This window comes from Macaca mulatta, chromosome 19, assembly GCF_049350105.2.
Source record: "Macaca mulatta isolate MMU2019108-1 chromosome 19, T2T-MMU8v2.0, whole genome shotgun sequence".
Taxonomy (NCBI): domain Eukaryota; kingdom Metazoa; phylum Chordata; class Mammalia; order Primates; family Cercopithecidae; genus Macaca; species Macaca mulatta.
Genome location: NC_133424.1, coordinates 8765253 through 8789416, shown reverse-complemented (window position 1 = coordinate 8789416; position 24164 = coordinate 8765253). Strand labels below are relative to the sequence as shown.

Sequence of the window (24164 nt, the reverse complement as noted above, 5' to 3'; positions counted from 1 at the left end):
CTCCACCCCTCTAAATCAGGATTTCTCAGGAATCCTCCCCAAGTCCTACTCCCAGCTTTCTCCCCAAGCCTCCCCACCCATCTCCCACCCCGCACCTTGCGCGCTCACTGACTGCACCAGAACTTAGCCGGTCAATCCAGAGGTTTATTTTGAGCACAGGTGGGTGGGAGGGACGGAGAGGAGAGAAGCACCGGGGTCGTGGCCCCATCAGGTCCGAGGTCCAGGGAGGCGGGTCCGGTCCTGTTGGTCCTGGTCCCGAAGCGGTAGCTGGGTGTATCTCCGGACCACGTTGGGGGCGCACCATCTCTGGGAGGGGTGGCTGAGGCTCAGCAAGAGAGGGGACGCTACGCGGGCCACCTCCCTTCCCAGCAGACCACTGACCTCTTCCATCGGTCTGTATGCCGGGGTGAGAGTGGGAGCCGGGTCTGAATGCTGAGTTCTCCTCGTGTAATGCCTCTCCCCACCTAATGCTCCTGGCTGGACCCACTGCCTGAGTTCGAATCCAAGCTCCACCCAGTATTGACTTTTGACAAGCTACTTAATTCAGAGAATGCCTCATTATTCTCGTCTCTAAAATGGAGATTATAATAGTGTCCGCCTGGAGGTTAAGGGGATTAAGTTAGTTCATAGGCGTAAAACATTGACAACAGCAGGGGGCAGTGGCTCACGCCTGTAATCTCAGCACTTTGGGAGGCCTAAGCGGTAGGATCACCTGAGGTCGGGTGTGCCGGACCAGCCTGACCAACATGGAGAAACCCCATCTCTATTAAAAATACAAAATTAGCCGGGTGTGGTGGCGCATGCCTGTAATCCCAGCTACTCAGGAGGCTGAGGCAGGAGAATCGCTTGAACCCGGGAGGCAGAGGTTGCGGTGAGCCGAGATCGCGCCATTGCACTCCAGCCTGGGCAACAGGAGCGAAACTCCCTCTCAAAAACCAACAAACAAACAAACAAAAACCCCAAAAACCTCAGTGCCTGGCACGAACTAAGCGCTAGGAAGCGTCACTGTCATCTCCTCCCTCCCCCAACTCCATCTCCATACCTACCTTCCTCACTGGGGCCTTCTGGGCTGGGGACCGCTGGGCGAGGCTCTCGCGGGCGGGCCGGGAGCCGGGGGCGCTGGAAGTAGAGGCGAGCTGCAGAAGGGCTGCTGCGCACCACGCCAGGCTAAGGGCGGCCTCTGGGGGCTGCTGCGGGCATCGCGGAGGCAGGCCTAGCTAGGGCTGATCAGGCCCCACAGGCGGGATCGCGTCGCCCCGGGTCCCGACGCGCGGGATTAGACTGGGGGCCCGGCTTGGCGGAGGTGGGTACCTGAGTGCGCGCAGACGAGGCCCAGCCCGGCAGCCAGTGCGGCGCCCAGCACGAAGGCTGCCAACACCAGCGCCACCACTGGCGCGGGTTCCAGGGCCGCAGGGGCCGGCGCGGGAGGCTCAGGGCGCACGGCGCGGCCGGGGACACTCTTGGGCGGCCCTGTGGGAAGAGCCACGCTGACTGGTTCCAAGTCCCAGGTGTCCTTCCCACCCCCTTTGCCGCCCCACGGCTCCCTGCGGAGGAGGACTGCGTGCTCACGAGGGGGCGGCCGCGGCACGGTGACCACGATAGGCTGCGTCAGCGTGTGCAGGTGGGGGCCGTCGGCAGCCAGACCCTCGGCGCTGCCACTGCCAGTGCCGGCGCACGCCTCGTCCTGAGGCAGACACTGGGGGAGAGGAAGGTGGGGAAGAGACAGGGACATTAGGGCACCGGGATCGTGGCTCTGGTCCCCAGGGCCCCCAAGTGAGACCTGAGTCCCGCTCTCCACCACAGCCAAGATGGGACCCCTGGAAATCCGGCCCCTTAGGGATCCCTGAGCCCAGCCCCTACTCATACAAGTGGCTAGCCGCCCAGCCCCTAAGTACCCCAAATCCCAGCCCCACAAGATTGCATGGGCCGGGTCTCCCAGCACCTAGCGTGTGAGACCCAGCACCAAGTTCCCAGAAATGTGTCCCCTGAGTGGTCTTCTACATCCAACCCCCAGCCCTGAAGGATTCTAGAGCTGTCCATGGGGGAACCCAGTGTCCACACTGTCCCCGGAGAAACTGTCGGCAGAGATGGCCCCTCCTCCCCACCTCTCCCCACCTCCAGATCCTCAGACCCCAAGAGTATCCCCTTTCCACTGCCAGAGTCGCTCGTGCCCAGTGCCCGAAGGACCCCGGCGCCCGGATTCCAAGCTCTGCGCCCGCGCACCCGCGATGGCGGCGGCGGCGTCAGAGGCGCAGGCGCCCGGCGGACTCCCCGGAGGCGGCGGCAGCGGCTCAGCTGGCAGTGCAGGAACTGCACCGAGGCGTTGAAGACCGGGCGCAGGCGGAAGCTGAAACGCGCGGGGCGGGTGGCACCCGGGCTCGGCGGCGGCGGTGGCGGGAAGGCGACAGAGGTGTCGGCGGGGCAGCCCTCGCGCAGCAGAGCCAGGGCGGGCCCCGGGGCCGGGCGTGAGGACGGCGTCACTGAGCAGCGGTGCAGGGCCAGGCCCCAGCGCGGGGAGGGACGGGCCAAGGCCGCCTGTGGGACGGAGGCGCCATCACGGATTGCCCGTCCCCACCGGCCCCCATCCGCCCCTGGTGTCCGCGGGGCCCCCACCTGCACGAACACGCGGCTGTCGGCCGGAACCTCGAGCGGCCCCGCGCGGCGCGGAAAGACGTCCTCTGTGTCAGACAGCTTCAGACTGAAGAGGGGTCTGCGCAGCCAGGGGCCGGGCGCCGCGGGGAACGGGGGTGCTGGCGGGAGGTGGGGGGGAGGGCGGCCCAGAGAGAAAACGCGCGCTGCCCTTTAGACCTCTGGGAAAAGTGACCGTACCACCTCGCCCCCGCCGCCGCCTTTGGAAAAGGGATGCAGTTGCGGCGGCGGATTCACCCATGACGGGCTCCCCGCCACGTTCCCCCTGACGGTGATGTGCCCCCGGCGACCCCTGGGACCCGCACAGCCCAGCAGCTGAGCCGGTTGCAGAGCCATGAGCCCCTAGAGAAGCCTCCGAAGCTGGCGAAGGCCTCCCTGGGGCGGAAGAGACGCGGTGAGGAGCACCCGATGGTGGGGTCCGGCTGGGTGAAGTCAGAGCTCCCCCACCTTCCCCAGGGCTGCTCCTGGGGACGCAGCAGGACCGACGGTTCCCCTTTCTAAGGGGACATAGGTGCTGTCACCAACGAGGAAGGGAAGTGAAGAGGATACTTTCCCTAGAGGCTCTCCTGGGCACAGCCAAAGCCCAGCCAGGCCACCAAGATCTGAGACGCTTCCACCTGTCCAGGCTAAGGCAGCCATGGGGTCCCCTCCCCTCTCCGTGCCCCTACACACACACTGATGTCTGCCTTCAGGAGGTGCTGAGCGGGGTCCCGGTAAAACGGATAATCTCCAAATACGAAAGATGCCTGCACATCCATTTTCCTTGTTTTCTGAGACAAGGTCTCCCTCTATTGCCCAGGCTGGAGTGCAGTAGTGCGAATACAGCTCACTGCAGCCTCCACCTCCTGGGCTCCAGTCATCCTCCTGCTTCAGCCTCTCCAGTAGCTGTCACCACAGACACTCGCCAACATGGCCATAAGGGTTCTATGTTGCCCAGGCTGGTCTGGAACTCCCGGCCTCAAGCGATCCTCTACCCTCAGCCTCCCTAAGTGCTAGGATTACAGGCATGAGCCCCCTCATCCGTCCCCACATACCCACTTCTGAAGAGTGCCTGGGTAGACTGGCCCTCTCCGTGGCTGCAGGGAGCTTTGCCGAAGTGGGGCTGTGAGCCACCCTTGGGATGGAGGACAGAGACCCCATCCCACTCCCCTGCCCCGTCCCCACCCCGAGAGGAGGACCAGAGGTCTAGATGAAAAAGAGTGACACCGGCCAGGCACGGTGGCTCACACCTGTAATCCCAGCACTTTGGGAGGTCGAGGCAGGTGGATCGCCCGAGGTCAGGAGTTCAAGACCAGCCTGCCCAACATAGGCAAACCCTGTCTCTACTAAAAAACACAACAATTAGCCAGGCGTGGTGGTGGATGCCTGTAGTCCCAGCTACTCAGGAGACTAAGGCAGGAGAATCGCTTGAACAGAGGAGGTGGAGGTTGCAGTGAGCCGAGATTGCACCACTGCACTCCAGCCTGGGTGGCAGAGCAAGACTCCATCTCAAAAAAAAAAGTAAAGAGGGTGACATAGTGATAGAAGCATGACAGACCAGTCACCTCCCTGCTCATACATACCAGGTGGCCCGCTGGGCAAGGTGGCGATCCCTGGGAGCAGGGCCAGCAGTAGCACGGTGCCCAGCATGCTGGACCAGCTGAAGTCGGAGTGTTCGGGGCCAGAGCAGACACCAGCTGGGCTGCACCCAGGTCCCGCACGTGGGCAGGTGGCCCTGTCCTTGGCCAGGAGGGAGGCAGGGAGCGGGGGTGGCAGACTGAGGGGCTGACACCAGAGCCAATGTCCAAGGCCTGGAGGGATTAAGGGATCCTCTGCTGCCCAACCTGTGGCTAATAGGAGTAGGGGGTCCCTCACACCAGCTGCTTGATATCCATTGGCAAGTCACTACAAACACCTCCCGTTCAGCTCCCAAACCTGCCTCAGTCTCCCCTCAATGCAGAGGCCTCCCCCGACACCCACCCCCTTGCCCCCTCGCCCTGCCAGGCCCATGACACACCACAGACTCGGTGGAAGAAAAGGGAGGGATTTATTCTCAAGCGTCTAAGGGTTTACAAATGTGGGCATTTTGTTTTAAAAAGGGGCAGGGCGCCACTGGCGGCCTGAGGAGGGGTCCACTGGCTGGTGGGCTGGCCCGAGCCACCCTCAGGCCCCTGCCCGCCCGGTCCGCCCTCTGCCTGGTCCAGAGGGATGGCTGGTGACGAGGGGGGAGGTCTTGGGAGAGGCTGGGAGGCAGGATCGACTCCCCCAGGGCTCCCCACTTAACACTGAAGGGGGTGGGGGTGGGCGGACACACACTCATAAAACAGAAAATAAAGTTAAATAAAAATAAAACCAGGCAGCCCGGCCTCAGGCCTGTGCTGGTCCTGGGACCAGCCATGCAACCTTCCGGGAATCCGCAGAGGCCCCCATGGCTGGACACGGGAGGAGAAAAGGGCCAGGCCTGTTGGCACCCCCACCCAGCAGACCCCTGGCCCGACAAACGGACCAAGGGGCAAGAGAAGGTGGCGTTCCCCGCTGGGGGCAGAGAGAAGATGACGTCTATGACTTTTTAAACATGCGGCGTTTTGTGAATATCATAACAAGAGTCAACAGGCTAGGTGAGAGGAGAGGGATGCTACCTACGCTGCCCCCGCCACAGCCAGCCGGCTTCTGCGCCTTTGGTGTTGGTTTTTCTTTGTGGTTTTACGGGATTTTGTTTTTTTTTTCTTGTTTTTTGTTTTATTTTTTCTTGTCCACTTGATTTGCATGCAACACCCACAAAAAGGAAACACACCCCCTCCTGCTCTGGCCACCCCAGCGGGCTCTGGGGGGCACCTGGCCTGGGCCCCCGGTGCACACACTCGGGCCTTCCCAGTCCTGCACCTCAACGTGGGCTGGGCCAGGTGGGTGAGTGGAGGAACGGCCAAGGGCACGATGGGGGTGACCGCCTCACACCCCCACCCTCAGCCCGGCCCCCACCCCTGCTGAAGCTTGTCATACGTCCTCAAACCCCCATATCCACTCCCTCTGCCCTCGATCCCGGACTCCCTCCGGACCCCTCCCTTGGCCCCGCTCTGTCACCGACTCCCTCCGGTCACCTGCTCTGCGCCATGCCCCGTGCCCACCTTCCCTGAAGGCCATCCTGTGCAGTGAGGGCCCCGCAGACCCTTCCGCACCCCCTGAGGTCTTCAACTCACCCCCAAGCTGTGGCTCCCAGAGACCCCAGAGCAGCGGCCCCAGCCCAGCCCCCCAGTGCCCGAGGGCAGTTGGGGCCACACAACAAGCAGCTAAACGTGACTTTGGTAAAAGTTTCTGAAGGTACCGACAAACCCCATGAGAACAAGCTCTCCTCCCACCACCCCAAACACCCCACCAAGTACAATAAAATACAATAAACTCCAAAAAGGACCCCCTGAGATCAAAGAGAGAGAGAGAGAAAGCGCGCGCAGCCCCATCTGGCAGCAGTGGCAATGCCCACACCGCCTTGCTGGGGGCCGCTGACTCATTGCGCCACGGGAGACCTATGCAGACCCAGGGGACCTGTCAGGAGGTGGCTGGGCACAGGCTCAGGCCAGGAGACAGAGGCAGGGAGGGTGACAGGAGAGCCAGACAAGGACAGAGAGGTAGAGCGGAGGACAGAGGGTGACGGAGGAGAAACAGGTGCGTGGGAGTGGCGAAGGGCACAGCACGCTGGGAGCGTGGTGGCTGCGGGACTCGGGGGCTCTCTCCTGGCCCCTGGGGGCCGCCCCGGCCCAGAGGCTGCGGCTGAATGAACAGCGACTCTGTTCGCCGCCTGCTGTCTTCCGTTCACAGTGTCTGTCGGGGGACGCACACGGCCGGCTTACCCCGGGGTGGGAAGGGCGGGGGCCTGGTAGGCCCGGGGCGGGGGGGTGGGTGGGCACCCCCCACTCTGTCCTCAGCCCTCGGTGGCCGTCCAGGTCCCAGGTCTCCCCTGACAGGCAGCTGGGTGGCCAAGTGGGGAGGGGGGCCTGTGGCCATGCCCCTGGCCCCCTGTGGGGCTGGCCGCCGCCAAGCAGCTACCTGAAGAAGGGCAGGTGGGGCTGGCTCAGGACGCCGCTAGTCCGCGGTGACTCAGTCTTCGCCATGACATCCTTGAACCAGGACGCCACGTCCACCTCCAGCGTCTCGTAGCGCTTGATGAAGCTGTGTTCCTGTGGGCCCGAGGGGGTGGGGCTTAGGAGGAGAGGGTCTTCCCTCCGGGCCTCGCGCCGCTGCAGGGACAGGACGGGGACTGGGAGGGCCCCAGGTACTCACAAGTAGCTTATTATACTTTGGTCTCTTCCTGTGATCTTTAGTAAGGCTAGAGGAAGAGAACGGAAGACAGATGTGAGAGCAGGGCAGGAGGAGATGCTGGTCCCACCCCCGTGGTCAGGCCCTCCCCAAGGAGCCAGCGGTCCCCAAGATGTGTGTGGCGGAAGGAGCTGTGGATGTCCTCAGGACCCCGGCTGACGGCTGGGAGCAACTGTGAGTCCTGGAGCCTCCTGGCTAGGTGGCAAGGGCCTGACTCGGGGTCAGAGCTGGCTGAGGCCCCCAGAAACTTGGGTGGGGCTTCCGAGAGAATCGGACATGGCCCTCCTGCACTTGTAGCTGTGTCCGCTGCAGAAGCGTGCTCACAATCTCCCACAGCCACCCTGCCAAATGCTGCAGGGCTGGCTGTCCCCTCGGGCAGGTCCAAACCCAGGTCGTGGCTCCCCAGGTACCAGCTCCAGCTCCTGTCTGCAGCCACCAGCCACGAGCCCGCCCACAGCCGCATCCACCCATCCCAGGGTGGGGCCTCCATTCCGCTCCCGCCTTGCCTCCCCAGCTGCCCAGAGCAGCGGGCTGCCCCTGACCTCCCAAGCGGAGGGAGGGTCTCACCAGTCTTTGACGAAGGACTGGAAGTCCCCCGAGAAGCCCATGTGTCCGGGCAGAAGCGGGGGCTCTTCCTGTAGGACTTTGGTGAGGACCTCAAAGTCCGTCTTGCAGTTCTTGTAGGGAAACTGTCCTGTTGCCAGCTCCACCTGGGAGGGAGATGGGCAGGGCTGGACCGGCCAGGACAGGTTTGTGCTCTCCTCCCTCAGAGTCCCCCAGAAGCCCTCACTCCTGGCTAGAGAAAAGGGGCAGGGCCCCAACTCACCAACGAGATGCCCAGGCTCCATACATCGGCCCGGATGTCATAGTCTGGCTTGGTGGGGTCTGGGGGGTCAATGCGCTCGGGCTACAGGAGGAGGAGGAGGAGAAGATGTATCTCCAAGTCTGGGCCGGGCTCCCAGGCCCCACCCCTCCCCCGCTGGAGGGCCCCCACTCACCGCCATGTAGGCTGCACAGCCGGCGCTCCGCGTTTTGGCTTTGGAGTCCACCAGGCGGCCGCTGATGCCGAAGTCGCAAAGCTTGATCTGGCCCCGCTCGTCCAGCAGGATGTTGGAGGGCTTGACGTCGCGGTGGATGACACCGTGCTTCTCCTTCAGGTAGTACAGCGCCTTCACAATCTGCAGGTAGGCAGAAGAGGGTGCATGTGACCGGGGGCACAGGCCCAAGGCCACCTGCCCGGTGCACGCCCCCCCTGGCCACTCACCGCCACTGTCATCTTGCCCAGGATGCGCTCGGGGATGGGGCCCTGCATCCGCTTCTTGAGCTTCTCGGCACAGGTGCCCATGAGCTCCATGGCGATGAAGACGTCCGTCTGCAGTAAGAGGGGGTTCCCGGGGGAGCTGTGTCTTCTGGCCCAGCCCCCAGAGGCTCTGCTCCCTGGGAAGGGGCAGGGGGTGAGGGAGGAGGAGACCCTGCAGGGTGCGGGGGGGGGGCACCTGGCACGGCTGGGGACTCACGTTGGTGATAAACGTCCCAAAGCACTGCACAATGTAAGGGCAGTCATGGCTCTTGAGCACCACATCCAGGTCCATGAGGATACGCTTGTTCTCCTCCTTGTTCCCCGAGCGCCGCATTTGCTGCACAGGCAGGGACAGGAGGGAGTCTTAGCACCGGCCCGGGGTGTGGGGCGCAGCTGGGGTAGCCGCCAAGGCTCACCTTAACGGCAATGACGTGGCCGGTCTTCCGGAAGCGCATCTTCCACACCTGGCCGCAGGTGCCGCTGCCCATCTCACCCAAGTTCTCCAGGTCATTGATTTCTGCCTGGTAGCGCTGGGAGGAGAGGGAGGGTTGGAGGGTCCCCGGGGCCTCTGTCACCGCCCCCCGCCCCCCACTGGCACCCCCAGGATGGGTCCAGCCTGGCTGGGCCTCCTCCCTCTCCCGCCACAGTGAAGGTGGTACCTGGCCCCCGATGGTCAGGTAGCCCGTCTGCTTCATGATCTCCTGCAGCTTCTGGTCAATCTCAATGCTGGGGACACGGAGCAGGTGCCGGTGGAGGTGGGTCCTGACCTTAGGTTGGCCACCCCAGCCCCCCATACCGGGGTTCTCACCGGTTTAACCGCCCTCCCCGAGGCTGGCACGGTGGCCCCTCAATGCTGCTTCCCACCCAACCCTGCCAGGCCCCTGGCTCACCTCTCCATGCTTCGAGGCGTGAACAGGGTTGACGGGAGCCCCAGCATGTGGCGGGGCCGGGCGGGGGGCGTGGGGTGCTGCGGGGAGCTCTCCGAGGATGGCGAGCGGCTGCCCCCATCGTTGGCCAGCGGGAGCTGCAGGGCTGGGGGGGTGAGAACCAGTGGCAGGGGAGGGGTCAGCACCCAGCTGGTCTCAGCTCCACATCTGGCACTCCAGGGAGAGGTCGGGACCCTCACCTTCCCCTCCTGGGCTTCCCTAGCTAGGCCGGCACAGCCCCTGCCCTGCTGGGCTGGAGGAGCTGGGGTCTCCCTCCCACCCCAGACTGTCCTCAGGGTCCCTTGTCTCATCCCCTGACGTGGAAAGAAATGGAAGAGGCTGGCAGGGGAGAGGGAGCCCCAAGTCTACGCTGACGGAGAAATGAGACGGGGACCTGAGGTGTCCCTCGGCCGGGCAGCCTCCCTGACAGGTGTGGGCGCTTCCTCCCACTTCTGCCCAGGAAGCAGGCCCAGGACCACAGCGCCCACAGGCTGGATAGGCGGGGGTGGAGTGCCTGCCAGGGCTGGCCCGGGCTGTGGCCCTGCTGGTAGCACTAAACTTGGCTCCCAGACGAGAGCGAGCGGGGCCACCCTGGGGAGGCAGTGGGCACGAGACCCAGGTTTCAGGCTGCCTTGCCCCATGTTCTGTTCCGGGGTCAGGAGGGCCCCCTCGGGCCAGTGGGCTGACACGGGGGCCTCCCGGCCTGGCCTGCAGAGCTGGGGCCCGTGGGGGCAGGACAGGACCTCAGGGGGCCTGCATCATCTGGGAAGAGAGTTGGGGGGCACAGCTCCTGCAGGGGCTGGCGGGACCAGGTGGGGCCAATGCTGGGCCAGGCAGGGGTTGGCTCATCCAGCAGCCTGCATGCGGGCAGCTCGGGCATGCTACAGCGGGCGGGCAGGCGGCGGGCACCCTGGGGCAGGCAGGCAGCATTAGGGGTGGGAGGGCAGGAGACAGACAGACAGACAGAAACCAAGACTTGGGCCCAGGTGCCCAGAGGAGGCACTGCACAGACAGGCCAGAGAGGGGCCTGGGACAGGAGGGCAGCTTCCTGGAGGAGCTAGGGTCTCCCTGGCTGGGCTGGCGATGGGGTGCAGGAACAGAGGCCGGGATGCCAACGTGGCCTCCAGAGGAGCCAATCCTGACACCTCACATCCCAGAGGCCCTGACAACAGCTACACACACCTCCCAAGGTGCCCCTCCCACAGGGGCTGGGGCCTGCCGCTCTCCCAAAGCCCTCAACGGACAGCCCCCTCTCTTCCTCCTGCCTCGTCCACCTTTTCTTCCCACAGTTCTGCAGGCTCCTGGTGACTGGTGCCCAGGGACTAACACGAACAGACAGACCCGCTCCATGCTGGCAGCTAAACCCCGTCCCTCCCCTGGGTGCCTGGGACCCTGATCTCAGCCAGTAGAAGAGGCAGGAGGACGCTGACCTCAGTCTCAATCAGGAGGCCCAGCACTGCCCCTACCTGGTCCCACCAGCCCCTGCAGGAGCTGTGTCCCCTTGCTCCCCTCCTGGAGGACCAGGCAGGAGCTGGGGAAGGGCTCCGGGGACCTGGGGACACAGTCAGGCCCAGCTTTCCTAACTGGCCTAGAGGCCTCACCTCCCGTGCCCCTCCCGCTGTCCTGGCCACTGCAGCCTCCACAGCACCATGTCACCTCCCACTGGTGCTTTTTTTTTTCTTTTTTTTTCGAGATAGGTTCTCACTCTGTCGCCCAGGCTGGAGTGCAATGGCGTGATCTCAACTCACTGCAACCTCCACCTCCCAGGTTCAAGTGATTCTCCTGCCTCAGCCTCCTGAGTAGCTGGGATTATAGGCACACGCCACCATGCCCAACTAATCTTTGTCTTTTTAGTAGAGACGGGATCTCGCTGCGTTGGCCAGGTTCCCCCCTCTGCTTCTTCAGGTCCTTGTGCCTCTGCTCTGTCCATGGCCCGAGCCACAGCCCCGATCCTCTTCTGGCTCCCGAGGGCCTGTGCTCTCCTCACACCCAGCCCCCAACCCCTGTGCACCTGGTGTCTCTTGAGATACTGCGTGGTTCCCGCCCTCAGAGAGTATCTGAGTCCCACTCCCGCCCTGCACTCAGGGGGTGAGGACCACAGCCCTCGAGGAGTCCTGTGGGCCCCCTCCCCGGCACAGCCCACCAGGCCTTCTGAGGGCAGCCCCAGAGCCTGGGGAGGAGGCTGCTGGCCTGCAGACTGGAGCACGGGGGAATGGAAGGGAGGGCTCAGGTAGGCACTGGGGGAAGGAGGTACACAAAGGCCCTGAGAACAGAGGCCACAGCGGTGGTGATGGCCACATGGCAGCTCAGGAGGGTGGAGTGACAGCAAGAGGGTGAGGATGAGAGAGAAAGAACGGATGAGAGAGAGCGAGAGGCTGGAGGGCACGTGTGTGCTGACAGGAGCCACAGGTGTGCAGGCTGCCATGTCAACATGCACACGCACGCCGTGCAAGTGCACACAAGCACAACACACACGCGGGGCGTGCCGCTGTGGACCCAACACCCGTGCAGCTGGGACAGAGTCCCCATTGCCCATCGGACACACACACACTCACAGTCACTCACAGGGCCAGGCACCTCATCTACTCCCTCTCCCAACACAGGCATGGGGCACAGCCTGCATGCCCACCACAGGCTGGCACTACGCTCAGAGCCCGGGCAGGGCTGTCTTCTCTCCCCCCACCTCCTTCAAGACGCTTTTTACATTTGTTTTGTTTTGTTTTGAGACGGAGTCTTGCTCTGTTGCCCAGGCTGGAGTGCAGTGGCACGACCTGAGTTCACTGCAACTTCCACCTAATCTCTTTTGTTTTTTTTTTTTTTAGATGGAGTTTCACTCTTGTTGCCCAGGCTGGAGTGCAATGGAGTGATCTCGGCTCACTGCAACCTCCGCCTCCCGGGTTCAAGCTATTCTCCTGCCTCGGTCTCCCGAGTAGCTGGGATTACAGGCATGCGTCACCATGCCCGCCTGATTTGTATTTTCAGTGGAGACGGGGTTTCTCTATGTTGGGGTCTCGAACTCCCGACCACAGGTGATCCACCCGCCTTGGCCTCCCAAAGTGCTGGGATTACAGGTGTGAGCCACCGCGCCTGGCTTAATGTCTTGCATTCTTAATAGCGACAGGGTTTCACCATGTTGGTCAGGCTGGTCTCGAACTCCTGACCTCAAGAGATCCACCCTCCTTGGCTTCCCAAAATACTGAAATTACAGGCATCAGCCACTGCGCCTGGCCCGTTTTTTAAATTTTTGAGACAGGATCTTACTCTGTCACCCAGGCTGGGGTGCAGTGGTGTGATCATGGCTCACTGTAGCCTCGACCTCCTGGGCTCAGATGATCCTCCTGTCTCAGCCTCCCTGAGTGTTGGGATTACAGGTATGAGCCACTGTGCCAGGCCTCCCCAGCAGCTTTGTTCAATGCTCACCTTCTCCAGAGGTTCCCCCAGGCTGGCCCCCTGCAGGGCCACTCACCCGGCTAGAATGTTCTCTCTGGTGGGAATGTGCTCCCTGTCCAATGGGCCCCCCTACTACAGCCCCCGCTACAGAGGAGAGGGGCTCCGTCTGTTCTATTCACTGCTGTGTCCCTGGCGCCCAGGGATGCTATGGCACCCGGGGAGGGGGAGTGCTATGTGTTCATCTAGTTATTGAGAGGGATCCATAGGCACAGGCCACCCACCAGGCCCGACTTTCTCTTTCAGTTACACACACACAGGCGTGCACGCCCTTGAAGGCCATAGACTCCCATTCAGTGGGGAGCCCACCTCCTCCTCCAGGGAGTCCAAAATGGAGGCGAGAGGAAGGGAGGGGGAGGAGGAGGGAGGACAGAAGAGGCCGGGCTGGGCTGACCGCTGCTTGAGTGGAGTGAGAGAGAAAGTGAGAGGGGAAGGGACATGGGGACACACACAGAGCATGGGGGCCGGGGGACGCCATTCTGCGGCCGGGGCAGCGGTTAGGTCAATGGTGCAGATGTCCAAGCAGCGATGATAAAAAGGCTGGTACCTGCTCGTTGGGACGGGGCAGGAGCAGGGCTTAGAGTGATCACAATAACTGGATGGGGAGAAGGAAGAAAAAAAACAACACCACGATAAATCACAACAGAAACGACCGATTCGTCCAAAAGAAAAGAAATCAAATCATAAACGAGGAGGAGGGGGGGGAGGCACCGAACTGCAGAGATGGCCAGGAACCGACAGAGATGGGGAGGGCGGGGAGGATGGGATGGAGCTGACACAGACACAGACACCTGGAGGGGACTCCTCGGGGGCCTGCCTGCCACCGGCCTCCTAGCTCTGCATGGGAACGGCCACCCATGAAGGCACCCCGCCACCCCTGAAGGCACCGGGGACCCTGGACCCCACCCTGTCTCATCCACTCAGGGGCCAGGGAGGGCAGCCCCAGGGGCTAGCAGGGACCCGTGTCTTAGCTGGGCTTCTTGTCCCAGGCAGTGTCCTGTGCCACAATCTCCACCTCCATGGAATTCCCCAAGGAGGAACCCATGCTGACTCAGGTCAGGAGAGAGAGTGACAGGAGAGTGTCAGGTTGTGAAGGTCAGGCTGGGTGACCAGGGAATGGGGTGGGGTGCCCACATACAGGGGGTACCTTTCTCGTCTGTCCTAATGACTCCATAGAGAGCTAAATAAACTACAAAGGTCACATCAGAGGACACATGAGAGCATTTTACTGGATCAAGAAAGACACAAAAAGGATCACGGGTCAGGGGTGGTGTTCGCAGGGTTTGAAAATCTGATTCCCTCCAGCCCAGAGGATTTACAGACCAGGCTCTTGGGGAAAAAGCCAAGAGACTAGATATGGTCAGTGTTCCCAAGCCAAGAGTGTGCACAGTGAGAGGTACTGATCTAGGATGACAAGGTTTCAGGGAAGTAGGTACGGAGATGGTGGGATTGATCAGAAAGCAGGAGGATGTGTGCTGGGGGGTCGGGGGCAGGCCTAGAGTCACACTGGCCTCAGGTGTCCCCAGATCAGGTGGGTGTGGGTGTGAAGGGAAGGGGAGCCATCACTTGAAAACAGGTGACAAAGTCACCGGGCTGGCTGGGGGTCGATGTGCATTTCTGGAGAGATCAGACACCACACGCTCACCAAGATGGTGACAGTGAAACTGGTCACAGGGGTTTGAGGGGGCCTGATGTATGTGGGAGGGGGGTCTGCTGAGCCCAATGCCAAAGTCACTGTCACGGGGCGCAGAGGAGAAGGGAGCCCCCCCATCCCCTCACCCCAGACACGGTCACAGGGAGAGCGAGAGGGAGAATCCTCGGGTCAGAAGAGTTGGGGAGGGGCTCTCTGTGGTAAAGTAACCTCAGGTGTCCCCGGGCCAGGCGTGCGCGTGTGCGTAGATCGTCCGCTGCACGGGGCTGACAAGCCCCCAGGTCGGGGGAGGGGGGCGCCAGACAGTCCCTGAGATGACGAGAGTGGTAACATCAGGTCAAAGGGGACATGTCTGTGTTTTCGGGGCGACCTGGATGTGGTCACGGTCGCGTGGAGTCGGGGAAGCCCGACCCAGAGGATCACGGCGATGGGGGCGGGTCATCAGCTGGGGGCCTCTCCTGGGTCCAGGGACTGGGCTCCCAGGCCCCGAGGGTGCAAACCCCCCAGAGCTCGCCGGCCCCACGCCCCCCGGGTCACCGTGACCCTCGCCCCGCGAGCCCACAGCGGGGGGGCTGAGAGGAGCGCGAAGCGCCCCGGAAGCGGGGGCGGGGCCTTGTGGCGGGGGCGGGGCCTCCCGCGGCGCGCGCCCCGCCCCGCCCGCCCGCCCCCTCCCCCACGCCGCCGTGCTTACTGGGCCTGGGCCGCTGGGGGCTGATATCCAGGTTGAGGTCGATCCTCCGCCGGGCCTCCCGGTTCTCCTGCTTCAGCTTTGCTTCCAGGCGGGACAGCTTCTGCTCCAGGGAGGACGCCGCCATCTTCCCCGCCGCCACCGCCGCCGCGCACCGCCCGGCCGCCCGTCAGTCCGGCAGACAAACACCGCACTGCGCCTGCGCCCGGATGACCCCGCCGAGCCGCCGTCTCGCCCCGCATGGCGCATGCCCGCGGCGCGCACCCGCCCTTCCCCGCGTGCGAACCTCCGCGCGTGCGTGCTTCGGCTCAGCCCGAAGGATGACGCCCACCTAGAGCTCGAGGCAGGCAACGTGCAACCCCCGCCTTCCTCGCCACTGCCACCGTACTGCGCACGCGCCAATTCCGGATCGCTCCAGAGAGAGGCGCTGCGAGGAAACACCATTCTTCTGATGGCAGTGGGCGGTGAGAGCGGTACGCATGCTTAGGCAGGGGAAACCGTGTTCGCGCGCGTGGCTTTTGCGCATGCGCATTTCTGGAACCTCTTTCCCAAGCGGCAGTCGATTCTTGGTCTCCACGGCGGTGCAACCTCAACCTCCTCGCTTTTCACGGTCGGCTTGGGCGTCCTTTCGGAATGCCTTCCTCACTGATGGTGCATTATTAGGATTCCTCTTGTGCTTAATTGCCTCCTAGCCTCCTGCTGGCAGCGGGGTGCCCCCTCCTCACCGTAATTAGGCTCCGTCGAGAGCCCTTTTCCTTCTTGCCAGTACGAGCAGGCTCAGAGTTGGCCGAAACCAGGCGGGAGGGGACGGCCATGGGAACCCGACGGTGTGACCCTTGACCTCGGGGACGGGGCCAAGGCCAGAGTTGTTGGCCAGACCCACACGGAACCTCAAGACGCCTCCCGTCATCTCTCTCGCACCGGGAACGTGAGCCCAGCGCCTACACGTGCACAATTCCTGAGGAGGGGCCCTGGGGTTAGGTGCTCGTGCCTGGGTCCCCGGCAGCCTAAACCACTCCTTTAAGTGGTCCGAGGGGTGCTGGGGAAATGTCTCATCTGGAACCCAGGGATCCCCCAAGAGCAGCTTCCCTCTGCTCTTAGATGCGAGAAGGAGGTTCTGATTTTGCAGAGACACCTGGGAGGTGGCCAGGGCCAGGCAGGCTCTGCCAAGTACCCTTCCAGCTTCTGGCCCAACGAGGGAACACTTTGGGATGAGTGTTACAGGCTTGTCGGAACTCCTCTGGTGACGACTTGTGGATGGAACGCACACAAGTGTAGTGCTGAGGTCTGTACCTTCCCCTCTTCCAGGCGGCCTTCTGTGCCTCTGCTCTGAGAACAAGAGACTCAGCCTTGATTCTGGCACACGGGTGCGCCTTGGTCACGTGAAATAAAAGGTTAATATTGGCGGAGCATGGTGGCTTACACGTGTAATCCCAGCGCTTTGGGAAGCCGAGGTGGGCGGTCAGGAGTTTGAGACCAACCTGGCCAATTTGGCAAAACCCGCATGTGTACTAAAATTACATAAAAGCCAGGCATGGTGTGTCAGCGCCTGTAATCCCAGCTACTCAGGAAGCTGAGGCAGGAGAATCGCTTGAACCGGGGAGGGGGAGATTGCCCAGATGGCGCCACTGCACTCCAGGCTGAGCAACAGGGCGAGACTCCATCTTGAAAGCAAACTAAATAAAAGGTTAATATTTATTTATTTACTTATTTTTAGAAACAGGGTCAGGCCGGGCGCAGTGGCTCACGCCTGTAATCCCAGCACTTTGGGAGGCTGAGGCAGGTGGATCACGAGGTCAGGAGTTCAGGACCAGCCTGGCCAAGATGGTGAAACTACGAAAATTAGCCGGGCATGGTGGCAGGCGCCTGTGATGCCAGCTACTTGGGAGGCTGAGGCAGAGAACTGCTTGAACCCAGGAGGTGGAGGTTGCAGTGAACCAAGATTGTGCCATTGCACTCCAGCCTGGGCGACAGAGCCAGACTCCATCTCAAAAAAACACAACAAAACAAAAGAAACCAGGGTCTTGTTCTGTTGCTCAGGCTGGAGTGGAGTGGTGCAATCACAGCTCACTGCAGCCTCAACCTCCTGGGTCCTGGGCTCAAGCAGTCCTCCTGACTCTGCCTCCCTAGTAGCTGGGACCTCAGGCACGCATCAGCACACCTGGCCAACTGTTTTTGGTATGTTTTTGTAGAGATGAGATCTCACTATGTTGCCCAGGTTGGTCTCAAACTCTTAGGCTGAAGTGATCCTCGCACCTCAGCCTCCCAAAGCGCTGGGTTTACAAGCATGAGCCACTATGTCTGGCCCTAATAAACAGTTTTAGACAATGACAGGAGTGCACATAAAAGATCAAAACTAGAATTTGCATAATTAGTATTATTTATTAAGCACTCAAGGAACAGTCAAGACCAAAGTCCCTACCTGTCCTTGGAAAAATGTCACCTCTATAGCAGGTGTCCTAACCCTGGAGTCCGCACACCTTAGGAAGTCCTTGAATATCTCTCTGGGGGAAATCTATCAGCTGCCTGAAGAGCTTTGTGTGTATTTGTACATTTTCCTGAGGAAGGAGGTGCCTGGCTTCATCAGTTTCTTAAAGGGTCTAGGACCTCAAAAGAAATCAGAATCTAGATATTTGGATACCCTTTTTTTTTTTTGGCAGAGGTGGGGTCTCACTATGTTGCCCAGGCTAATCTCAAACTCCTGAGCTCAACCATCCTCCTGCCTCAGCCTCTTTAAAGTTCTGGGATTACGGTCATGAGCCACAGAGCCCAGCCATGATACCTTTACATCAAAATTGCTTTTTTTTTTTTTTGAGATGGAGTCTTGCTCTGTCACCCAGGCTGGAGTGCAGTGGTGCAATCTCGGCTCACTGCAAGCTCCGCCTCCCGGGTTCACACCATTCTCCTGCCTCAGCCTCCCAAGTAGCTAGGACTACAGGCACCCACCACCACGCCCGGCTAATGTTTTTTGTATTTTTAATAGAGACAGGGTTCCACCGTGTTCTGCAGGGTGGTCTCAATCTTCTGACCTCATGATCCACCCGCCTCGGCCTCCCAAACTGCTGGGATTACAGGCATGAGCCACCGCGCCCGGCCTACATCAGCATTTCCCAACATGCCATGTCAGGACCACTTACTTGCACCAGAACTACCTGGGATACTTCTTTAGGAACAGACTCCTGGCCCCCAACCAAACCTCCTGAGTCAGTCTTTCAGGGGTGGGGACTGGGGTATTTTGTTTTGCACCGACTCCCTAGGTGATTTTGCTGCTTAGCCAAATGAGAACCATTGTTCTGAGCTCACATACAACACGGCGAACAACTGTGTCTGTGTCCTCTCCTTGGGAGAGAACCCCAGATGTAAGTTGCTTTGTCTGTTGCATGGGGAGGGGAAGTCTTGGAAATCCCACTGGGATGTGTCCTTTCCCCCATATGTGGCACTAATTGAGCTGGAATATACAGGGAGAGGCAGCAGTTCTGGTCTAGGGATGGGAGCAAGGCCAGCCAGGCTGCCAGACACACAGGTGTGGTTTTGGAGAATCCCATGACTGAGTTAATCCCTCCATACCAGGTTCCACCCCAACTCCACAACATCCTCTCTCTCCCCTCAGACAAACCAGCCCCAGATCCTCCTGGGTCCCTGAAAGCTGACACAGCTGTCTTGGAAGACAATGGTTGAGATTCCAGGGCGGAAGCATTTTTAAGGCCCTACCTAAAACGGCCCCACCCCGGCTTCATTCCTCCTCCATCTTGTCCCGCACCTCTGCCGGCAGACCCTGGTAAAGGGTGTCTTCCACCAGGAGCCCCGCCTTCTTTAGCCCCCCACAGTTGCCAAGTTCTTCCGGAAGCGCCTCAAGGCGGTTTCCTTTGAGCTCCAGGCGGCTGAGGGCCCTGAGGGCACCCACGTGGGGCGAGAGCTGGCTCAGCTGGTTGTCACCCAGAAGCAATGTCCGAAGCTTGCGGCAGAAGAAGAGCTCGTCGGGCAGGGCCTCCAGGGCATTGTAGGAGAGGGCCAGGTGCTGTAGGTTCTGCAGGAGGCCCACCTCGGGTGGCAGGGAGTGTAGCCCGTTGTGGGACACGTCCAGCAGACGGAGGCCCGAGCACAGGCCGAGCTGGGAGGGCAGGGTCTCCAGCTTGTTGTAGCTCAGGTAGAGCTGCTCCAGGCTCCTGAGCTTCCGCACGTGCTCGGGGACATAGGCGATCTGGTTGTGCCATAGCCTGAGCGTGACCAGCTTCCGGCAGTGCTGGAAGCTGAGGATTTCCTCGATGGAGCGCAGGTGGTTGTCCTTGAGGTCGAGTTCCTGCAGGGCGCCCAGGCTGAACACCGCGTGGGGGATGCGCTCCAGCCCGCAGGCCACCAGCTCCAGCTCCCGCAATGCCGCCAGTTTCTTAAGGCTGTTCAGGGCAACCAGACGGGCCCCATCATTGTGCAGGCTGAGCCTCTGCAGGTGGCCGGCGACGTCGGTCACACTGGCTGGCACCTTCCCGGCGTTGCTCCGGAGGGACAATACCTTGAGCTGCTTCAGCTCCCGGAGGCTCTCCAGGGTGGCCGCCCGAGCCAGCTCCTGGGGGAAAAGCCCCTCCAGGTGCAGCTCCTCCAAGCCCCGCAGCCCGAACACCCAAAGCGGCACCTCGCGGAGCTCCTCGCATTTGACGCGCATCACCTTCAGGTGGTCCCGCAGGAAGACCTGCAAGGAGAAGGGTAGCCTGGTGGGCGAGTGGAGCAAGCTGAGCTCTTGTAAGTGCACCAGCTGCGACAGCCCCGGGGGGAAGGTGATATCGCAGATGGCCTCCAGCCGAAGTGACTCCACCTCACTGAGCTCAAAGATGGTGTCGGGCAGTCCCGGAAGCATGCAGAGGGCCAGCTCCAGCCGACCTGCAGCGTTGCGCTGCAGCTTCTGTCGAAGCTTCTCCGGCGTCCACTCGTGGTTGAGATTGAGCTGCTTTAGACGGCTTTCGCTGACCTCGGACAGGAAGACGGCGAAGCGCTTGGAGTAGAGGGAGTCATACTGATCGATGAGGTGCAGCATGAAGGCGAAGTCGTTCTTGACATCAGGAATGTCCCCCATGCCAGTCTCCTCCCGCACGGAACGGAAGGAGTACTCCTTGAGGGGCCGGTGGAAGAGCCAATAGAGCGTGTAGATGCAGGTGAGTCCGTAGATGCACACGAAGGAGATGTAACAGAAGGCCAGCTTGGAGAAGAGGTGGGCCTTGGTGTGGTTGCAGCAGAAGCTGGCGTAGCCCGTGACCTCTGACGTCTCCACCCTACAGGCCACCAGGAAACTGATCTTCTCCACATAGACCAGGTTGTAGACCAGGATGGCCAGGAACTTACACACTTTCAGCACCGTCTGTCGGATGTACATGGTGTACAGGATGTCACCCTCTTCCACGTGCACACGGAACTTCTTCACCTTCTCAAACAGGGCTTTGGCTTGCTCACCCTCCTTCTTGTCCAGCAGGGTGACAACTGGAGGCTCGGTCACCACCTTCTCTGGTTCCGCCAGCACTTTCTCCTTCTCACCCTCCCCTGCCTTCCCCGGTGCGGCCCCTGCCGTGGCCACTATGGTGGCCGAGGCCCGTCCGGCGGCTGCTGGGCCCTTCTGGTTCTCCCCGGAGACCTCGGACAGGGCCCTTGTGGTCCATGGAGAGTCAAAACACTTGCCCAGGATGGAGATGAAGTGTTCGATCTTGGAGCTGGTGCCAGGGAACTTGAACCAGAAACTGGTGCAGACCATGAAGATGAGTGTGTGAATGACCACGAGGTAGGGGAAGTATTTGGCATACCAGTGCAGGGCCGTCTCGTAGCACAGCTGGTTAATGAAGCTGTATTGCTGCAGGTCCAAATTGTTCTTAAGGCCTTTAACCTCCTGCAGGGCCCCCATCTGCTCAGGGCTCCTCCGAGGCAGCAATTGCTGGCACGGGGCATCTGATAAGTTCTCCTGGGGCTCGTGATTGGGTAGACAGATGATCTTGTCCTGTGTCACCTGAGGAGCAAAAGAGACTGAGGGCTGTAATCCTAGCACTTTGGGAGGCTGAGGCGGGCGGATCACTTGAGGTCAGGAGTTCGAGACCAGCCTGGCCAACATGGTGAAACCCCGTTTCTACTAAAAATACAAAATTAGCCGGGCATGGTGGTGGGCACCTGTAATCCCAGCTACTCGGGAGGCTGAGGCAGGAGAAATCGCTTGAACCTGGAAGACGGAGGTTACAGTGAGCCGAGATCGTACCATTGTACTCCAGCCTGGACGACAGAGTAGGACTCCGTCTCAAAAATAATTAATTAAAAAAAAAAAAAAATGAGGGAGATGGGGGAAAAACAGGCTGAAGGTGGGAGACCCCCGCATCCCCCATCTCTGACTGTTGCCAGCCAGCTGTGACTTTGGAAGAGTTTTGCTAAACCTCTAAGCACTGGTCTTTTTTTTTTTTTTTCTTTTTTGAGACTGAGTGTCGCTCTGTCACCGAGGCTGCGTGCAGTGGTGCAATCTTGGCTCATTGCAACGTCCCCCTCCCAGTTCAAGCAATTCTCCTGCCTCAGCCTCCTGAGTAGCTGGGGCTACAAGCACGCAGTACCACGCCCAGCCAATTTTTGTATTTCTAGTAGAGATGGGGTTTCACTATGTCGGCCAGGCTGGTCTCGAACTCTTGGCCTCAAGTGGTCCCCTGCCTCAGTCTCCCAAAGTGCTGGGATTACAGGCATGAGCCACCGCAACCAGCAAAGCACTGGTCTTTGAGAAAAGGAACTGGGTTGAATCGTGTCCCCCGAAAAGATGTTGAAGTCCCAACTCCGAATTCTTATGAATGTGGTATTATTTGAGCTGCGTCAGGCGGCTCCTGTTTGGTAATAGGGTCTTTGCAGAGGTAGTCAAGTTAAGACAAAGCCAGCAGGGTGGGCCCAGGATGACTGCGCCTTAGAGAAAGGGGAAACATAGACACAGAGACAGACACGGAGAGAGAAGATGACGCGAGGATACAGGGAGAGGCTGGGTGTGGTGGTTCAGGCTTGTAATCCCAGTCATTTGGGAGGCAGTGGGACAGGGGCCAAGTCGGGGTGGTAGAGGAGGATTGCTTGAGGCCAGGAGTACAAGGTTACAGTGAGCTATGATTGCGCCACTGCACTCCAGCCTAGGTGACAGAGCTTGCTAAAAAAAAAAAAAAAAAAAAAAACAAAACTGTCTCGGCTGGGCGTGGTGGCTCATGCTTGTAATCCCAGCACTTTGGGAGACGGAGGCAGGAGGATCACAAGGTCAGGAATTCAAGTCCAGCCTGGCCAACATACTGAAATCGCGGCTCTACTAAAAATACAAAAACAAAAAAATTAGCCGGGCATGGTGGCACACGCCTGTAATCCTGGCTACTTGGGAGGCTAAGCCAGGAGAATTGTTTGAACCTGGGAGGCAGAGGTTGCAGTGAGCCGAGATTGCACCACTGCACGCCAGCCTGGGCGACAGAGGGAGGCTCCAGTCTAAAAAAAAAAAAAAAGAAAGAAAGAAAAGTACTGGGAGAATGTCATCTACAAGCCAAGGAACCCTTGGAGCTACAATAATCTAGCAGGGAGGCTTGGAAGATTCTCCCTCACTGTCAACTGACGCCTTGATCTTGGACTTCTGGCCTCCAGAACCAGACCCAGAAGAGGAAACATTTCTGGTATTTAAGCCCCTCAATCCGGCCGGGCGCGGTGGCTCAAGCCTGTAATCCCAGCACTTTGGGAGGCCGAGACGGGTGGATCACGAGGTCAGGAGATCGAGACCATCCTGGCTAACACGGTGAAACCCCGTCTCTACTAAAAATACAAAAAACTAGCCGGGCGAGGTGGCGGGCGCCTGTAGTCCCAGCTACTCGGGAGGCTGAGGCAGGAGAATGGCGTGAACCCGGGAGGCGGAGCTTGCAGTGAGCTGAGATCCGGCCACTGCACTCCAGCATGGGCGACAGAGGGAGACTCCGTCTCAAAAAAAAAAAAAAAAAAAGCCCCTCAATCCTTGCTACTTTGTTACAGAAAAAGTAACAAACTCATATAGCAATTGCAGCCCTTTCCAGAGTCCAGGGAGAAAATTGAGCATTATGAAAATATGGGGCTGGGCACGGTGGCTCACACCTGTAATCCCAGCACTTTGGGAGGCCGTGGTGGGAGGATGGCTTGAGGCCAGGAGTTCGAGACCAGCCTGGGCAACATAGCAAGACCCCCGTGTCAACGTGAAATTAAAAAATCAGTTGGGCGTGGTGGCGTGTGCCTGTAATCCCAGCTACTCTGGAGGCTGAGGCGGGAGAATTGCTTGAGCCCAGGAGTTCAAGGCTGCATTGAGCTGTGATCATGCCACTGCACTCCAGCCTGGATGACAGAATGAGACCCTCTTTATTTTAATTTTCAATTATTTTATTATTTTTTTTAAGATGGAGTCTCGCTCTGTCGCCCAGGCTGGAGTGCAATGGTATGATCTCGGCTCACTGCAACCTCTACTTCCCAGGTTCAAGCAATTTTCCTGCCTCAGCCTTCCGAGTAGCTGGGATTACAGGTGTCCACCACCATGCCCAGCTAATATTTATATCTTTAGTAAGGACAGGTTTTCACCATGTTGGCCAGGCTGGTCTCGAACTTCTGGCCTTAAGTGATACTCCCACTTTGACCTCCCAAAATGCTGGGATTACTGGTGTGAGCCACCATGCCCGGCCCCTGTCTCTTTTTAGCCAAAAAAAAAAGAAAGAAAAAGAAGGGTCGGGTGTGGTGCCTCATGCCTGTAATCCCAGCATTTTGGGAGGCTGAGGCGGGGAGATCATGAGGTCAGGAGTTCAAGACCAATCTGGCCAACGTAGTGAAACCCTGTCTCTACTGAAAATTAGTGGGGTGTGGTGGCATGTGTCTATAGTGCCACCTACTCAGGAGGCTGAGGCAGGAGAATTGCTTGAACCTGGGAGGCAGAGGTTGAAGTGAGCTGAGACCGTGCCATTGCACTCCAGCTTGGGCAACAGAGGGAGACTCCATCTCAAAAAAAAAGGCTGGGCGCAGTGGCTCACGCCTGTAATCCCAACACTTTGGGAGGCCCAGGCAGGGAGATCACTTGAGGTCAGGAGTTCGAGACCAGCCTGGATAACATGGTGAAACCCCGTCTCTACTAAAAAAACTACAGAAATTAGCCAAGCATGGTGGCGGGCGGGCGCCTATAATCCCAGCTGTTCAGGAGGCTGAGGCAGGAGAACCGCTTGTACCCAGGAGGCA

The 24164-nt window shown here is 60.0% G+C and overlaps 3 protein-coding genes across 17 annotated transcripts in view; all 3 read right to left on the bottom strand.

Annotated features, from left to right (window-relative positions):
• Positions 1–123: 123 nt before the first annotated feature.
• Positions 124–4475, bottom strand: TGFBR3L (transforming growth factor beta receptor 3 like). 2 transcript variants are annotated; one of them, XM_077979881.1, is made up of 7 exons: positions 4212–4475; positions 2614–2750; positions 2224–2535; positions 1570–1696; positions 1312–1470; positions 1047–1119; positions 124–394 (listed from the first exon to the last, which is right to left on the bottom strand). In XM_077979881.1, the coding sequence occupies exons 1-6, from the start codon at positions 4276–4278 to the stop codon at positions 1052–1054; spliced, it is 870 nt and encodes a 289-aa protein (XP_077836007.1). In that variant the 5' UTR covers positions 4279–4475; the 3' UTR covers positions 124–394; positions 1047–1051. The 2 variants fall into 2 exon arrangements, with proteins under 2 accessions (XP_077836007.1, XP_077836006.1); XM_077979880.1 differs by having other exon boundaries at positions 124–306; positions 4212–4433.
• A 181-nt stretch (positions 4476–4656) lies between these two features.
• Positions 4657–15146, bottom strand: MAP2K7 (mitogen-activated protein kinase kinase 7). 7 transcript variants are annotated; one of them, XM_077979849.1, is made up of 13 exons: positions 14955–15146; positions 14392–14572; positions 13160–13207; positions 9130–9271; positions 8899–8965; positions 8656–8769; positions 8457–8576; positions 8204–8311; positions 7938–8117; positions 7766–7846; positions 7507–7670; positions 6904–6949; positions 4657–6800 (listed from the first exon to the last, which is right to left on the bottom strand). In XM_077979849.1, the coding sequence occupies exons 4-13, from the start codon at positions 9174–9176 to the stop codon at positions 6666–6668; spliced, it is 1062 nt and encodes a 353-aa protein (XP_077835975.1). In that variant the 5' UTR covers positions 9177–9271; positions 13160–13207; positions 14392–14572; positions 14955–15146; the 3' UTR covers positions 4657–6665. The 7 variants fall into 7 exon arrangements, with proteins under 7 accessions (XP_077835975.1, XP_077835972.1, XP_014978196.1 ...); XM_077979846.1 differs by lacking the exon at positions 14392–14572; XM_015122710.3 differs by lacking the exon at positions 14392–14572 and having other exon boundaries at positions 7507–7649.
• Positions 15147–17313: 2167 nt separating this feature from the next.
• LRRC8E (leucine rich repeat containing 8 VRAC subunit E) overlaps positions 17314–24164 on the bottom strand; it is a 30656-nt gene continuing 23805 nt past the window's right edge. For all 8 annotated transcript variants that reach the window (XM_077979831.1, XM_028839637.2, XM_077979833.1 and 5 more), the window contains one exon: positions 17314–20937. In XM_077979831.1, the coding sequence (XP_077835957.1) occupies positions 18685–20937 (2253 nt within the window). In that variant the 3' untranslated portion in view covers positions 17314–18684. The remainder of the gene's footprint in view (positions 20938–24164) is intronic.

Bases quoted from the DNA above. Each gene is read 5' to 3' on its own strand.
- TGFBR3L (XM_077979881.1), bottom strand. From the start codon at position 4,278: ATGCTGGGCACCGTGCTACTGCTGGCCCTGCTCCCAGGGATCGCCACC. The intron at 2,751-4,211 runs GTATGTATGAGC...ACCTCCCGCCAG, and splicing joins CTTGCCCAGCGGGCCACCTG to CACCCCCGTTCCCCGCGGCG. The intron at 1,120-1,311 runs GTACCCACCTCC...CTCTACTTCCAG, and splicing joins CCTCGTCTGCGCGCACTCAG to CGCCCCCGGCTCCCGGCCCG.
- MAP2K7 (XM_077979844.1), bottom strand. From the start codon at position 9,476: ATGAGACAAGGGACCCTGAGGACAGTCTGGGGTGGGAGGGAGACCCCA. The intron at 8,966-9,129 runs GTGAGCCAGGGG...CCGTGTCCCCAG, and splicing joins ACGCCTCGAAGCATGGAGAG to CATTGAGATTGACCAGAAGC. The intron at 6,950-7,506 runs GTGAGACCCTCC...CTCTTCCTCTAG, and splicing joins CAGTCCTTCGTCAAAGACTG to CCTTACTAAAGATCACAGGA.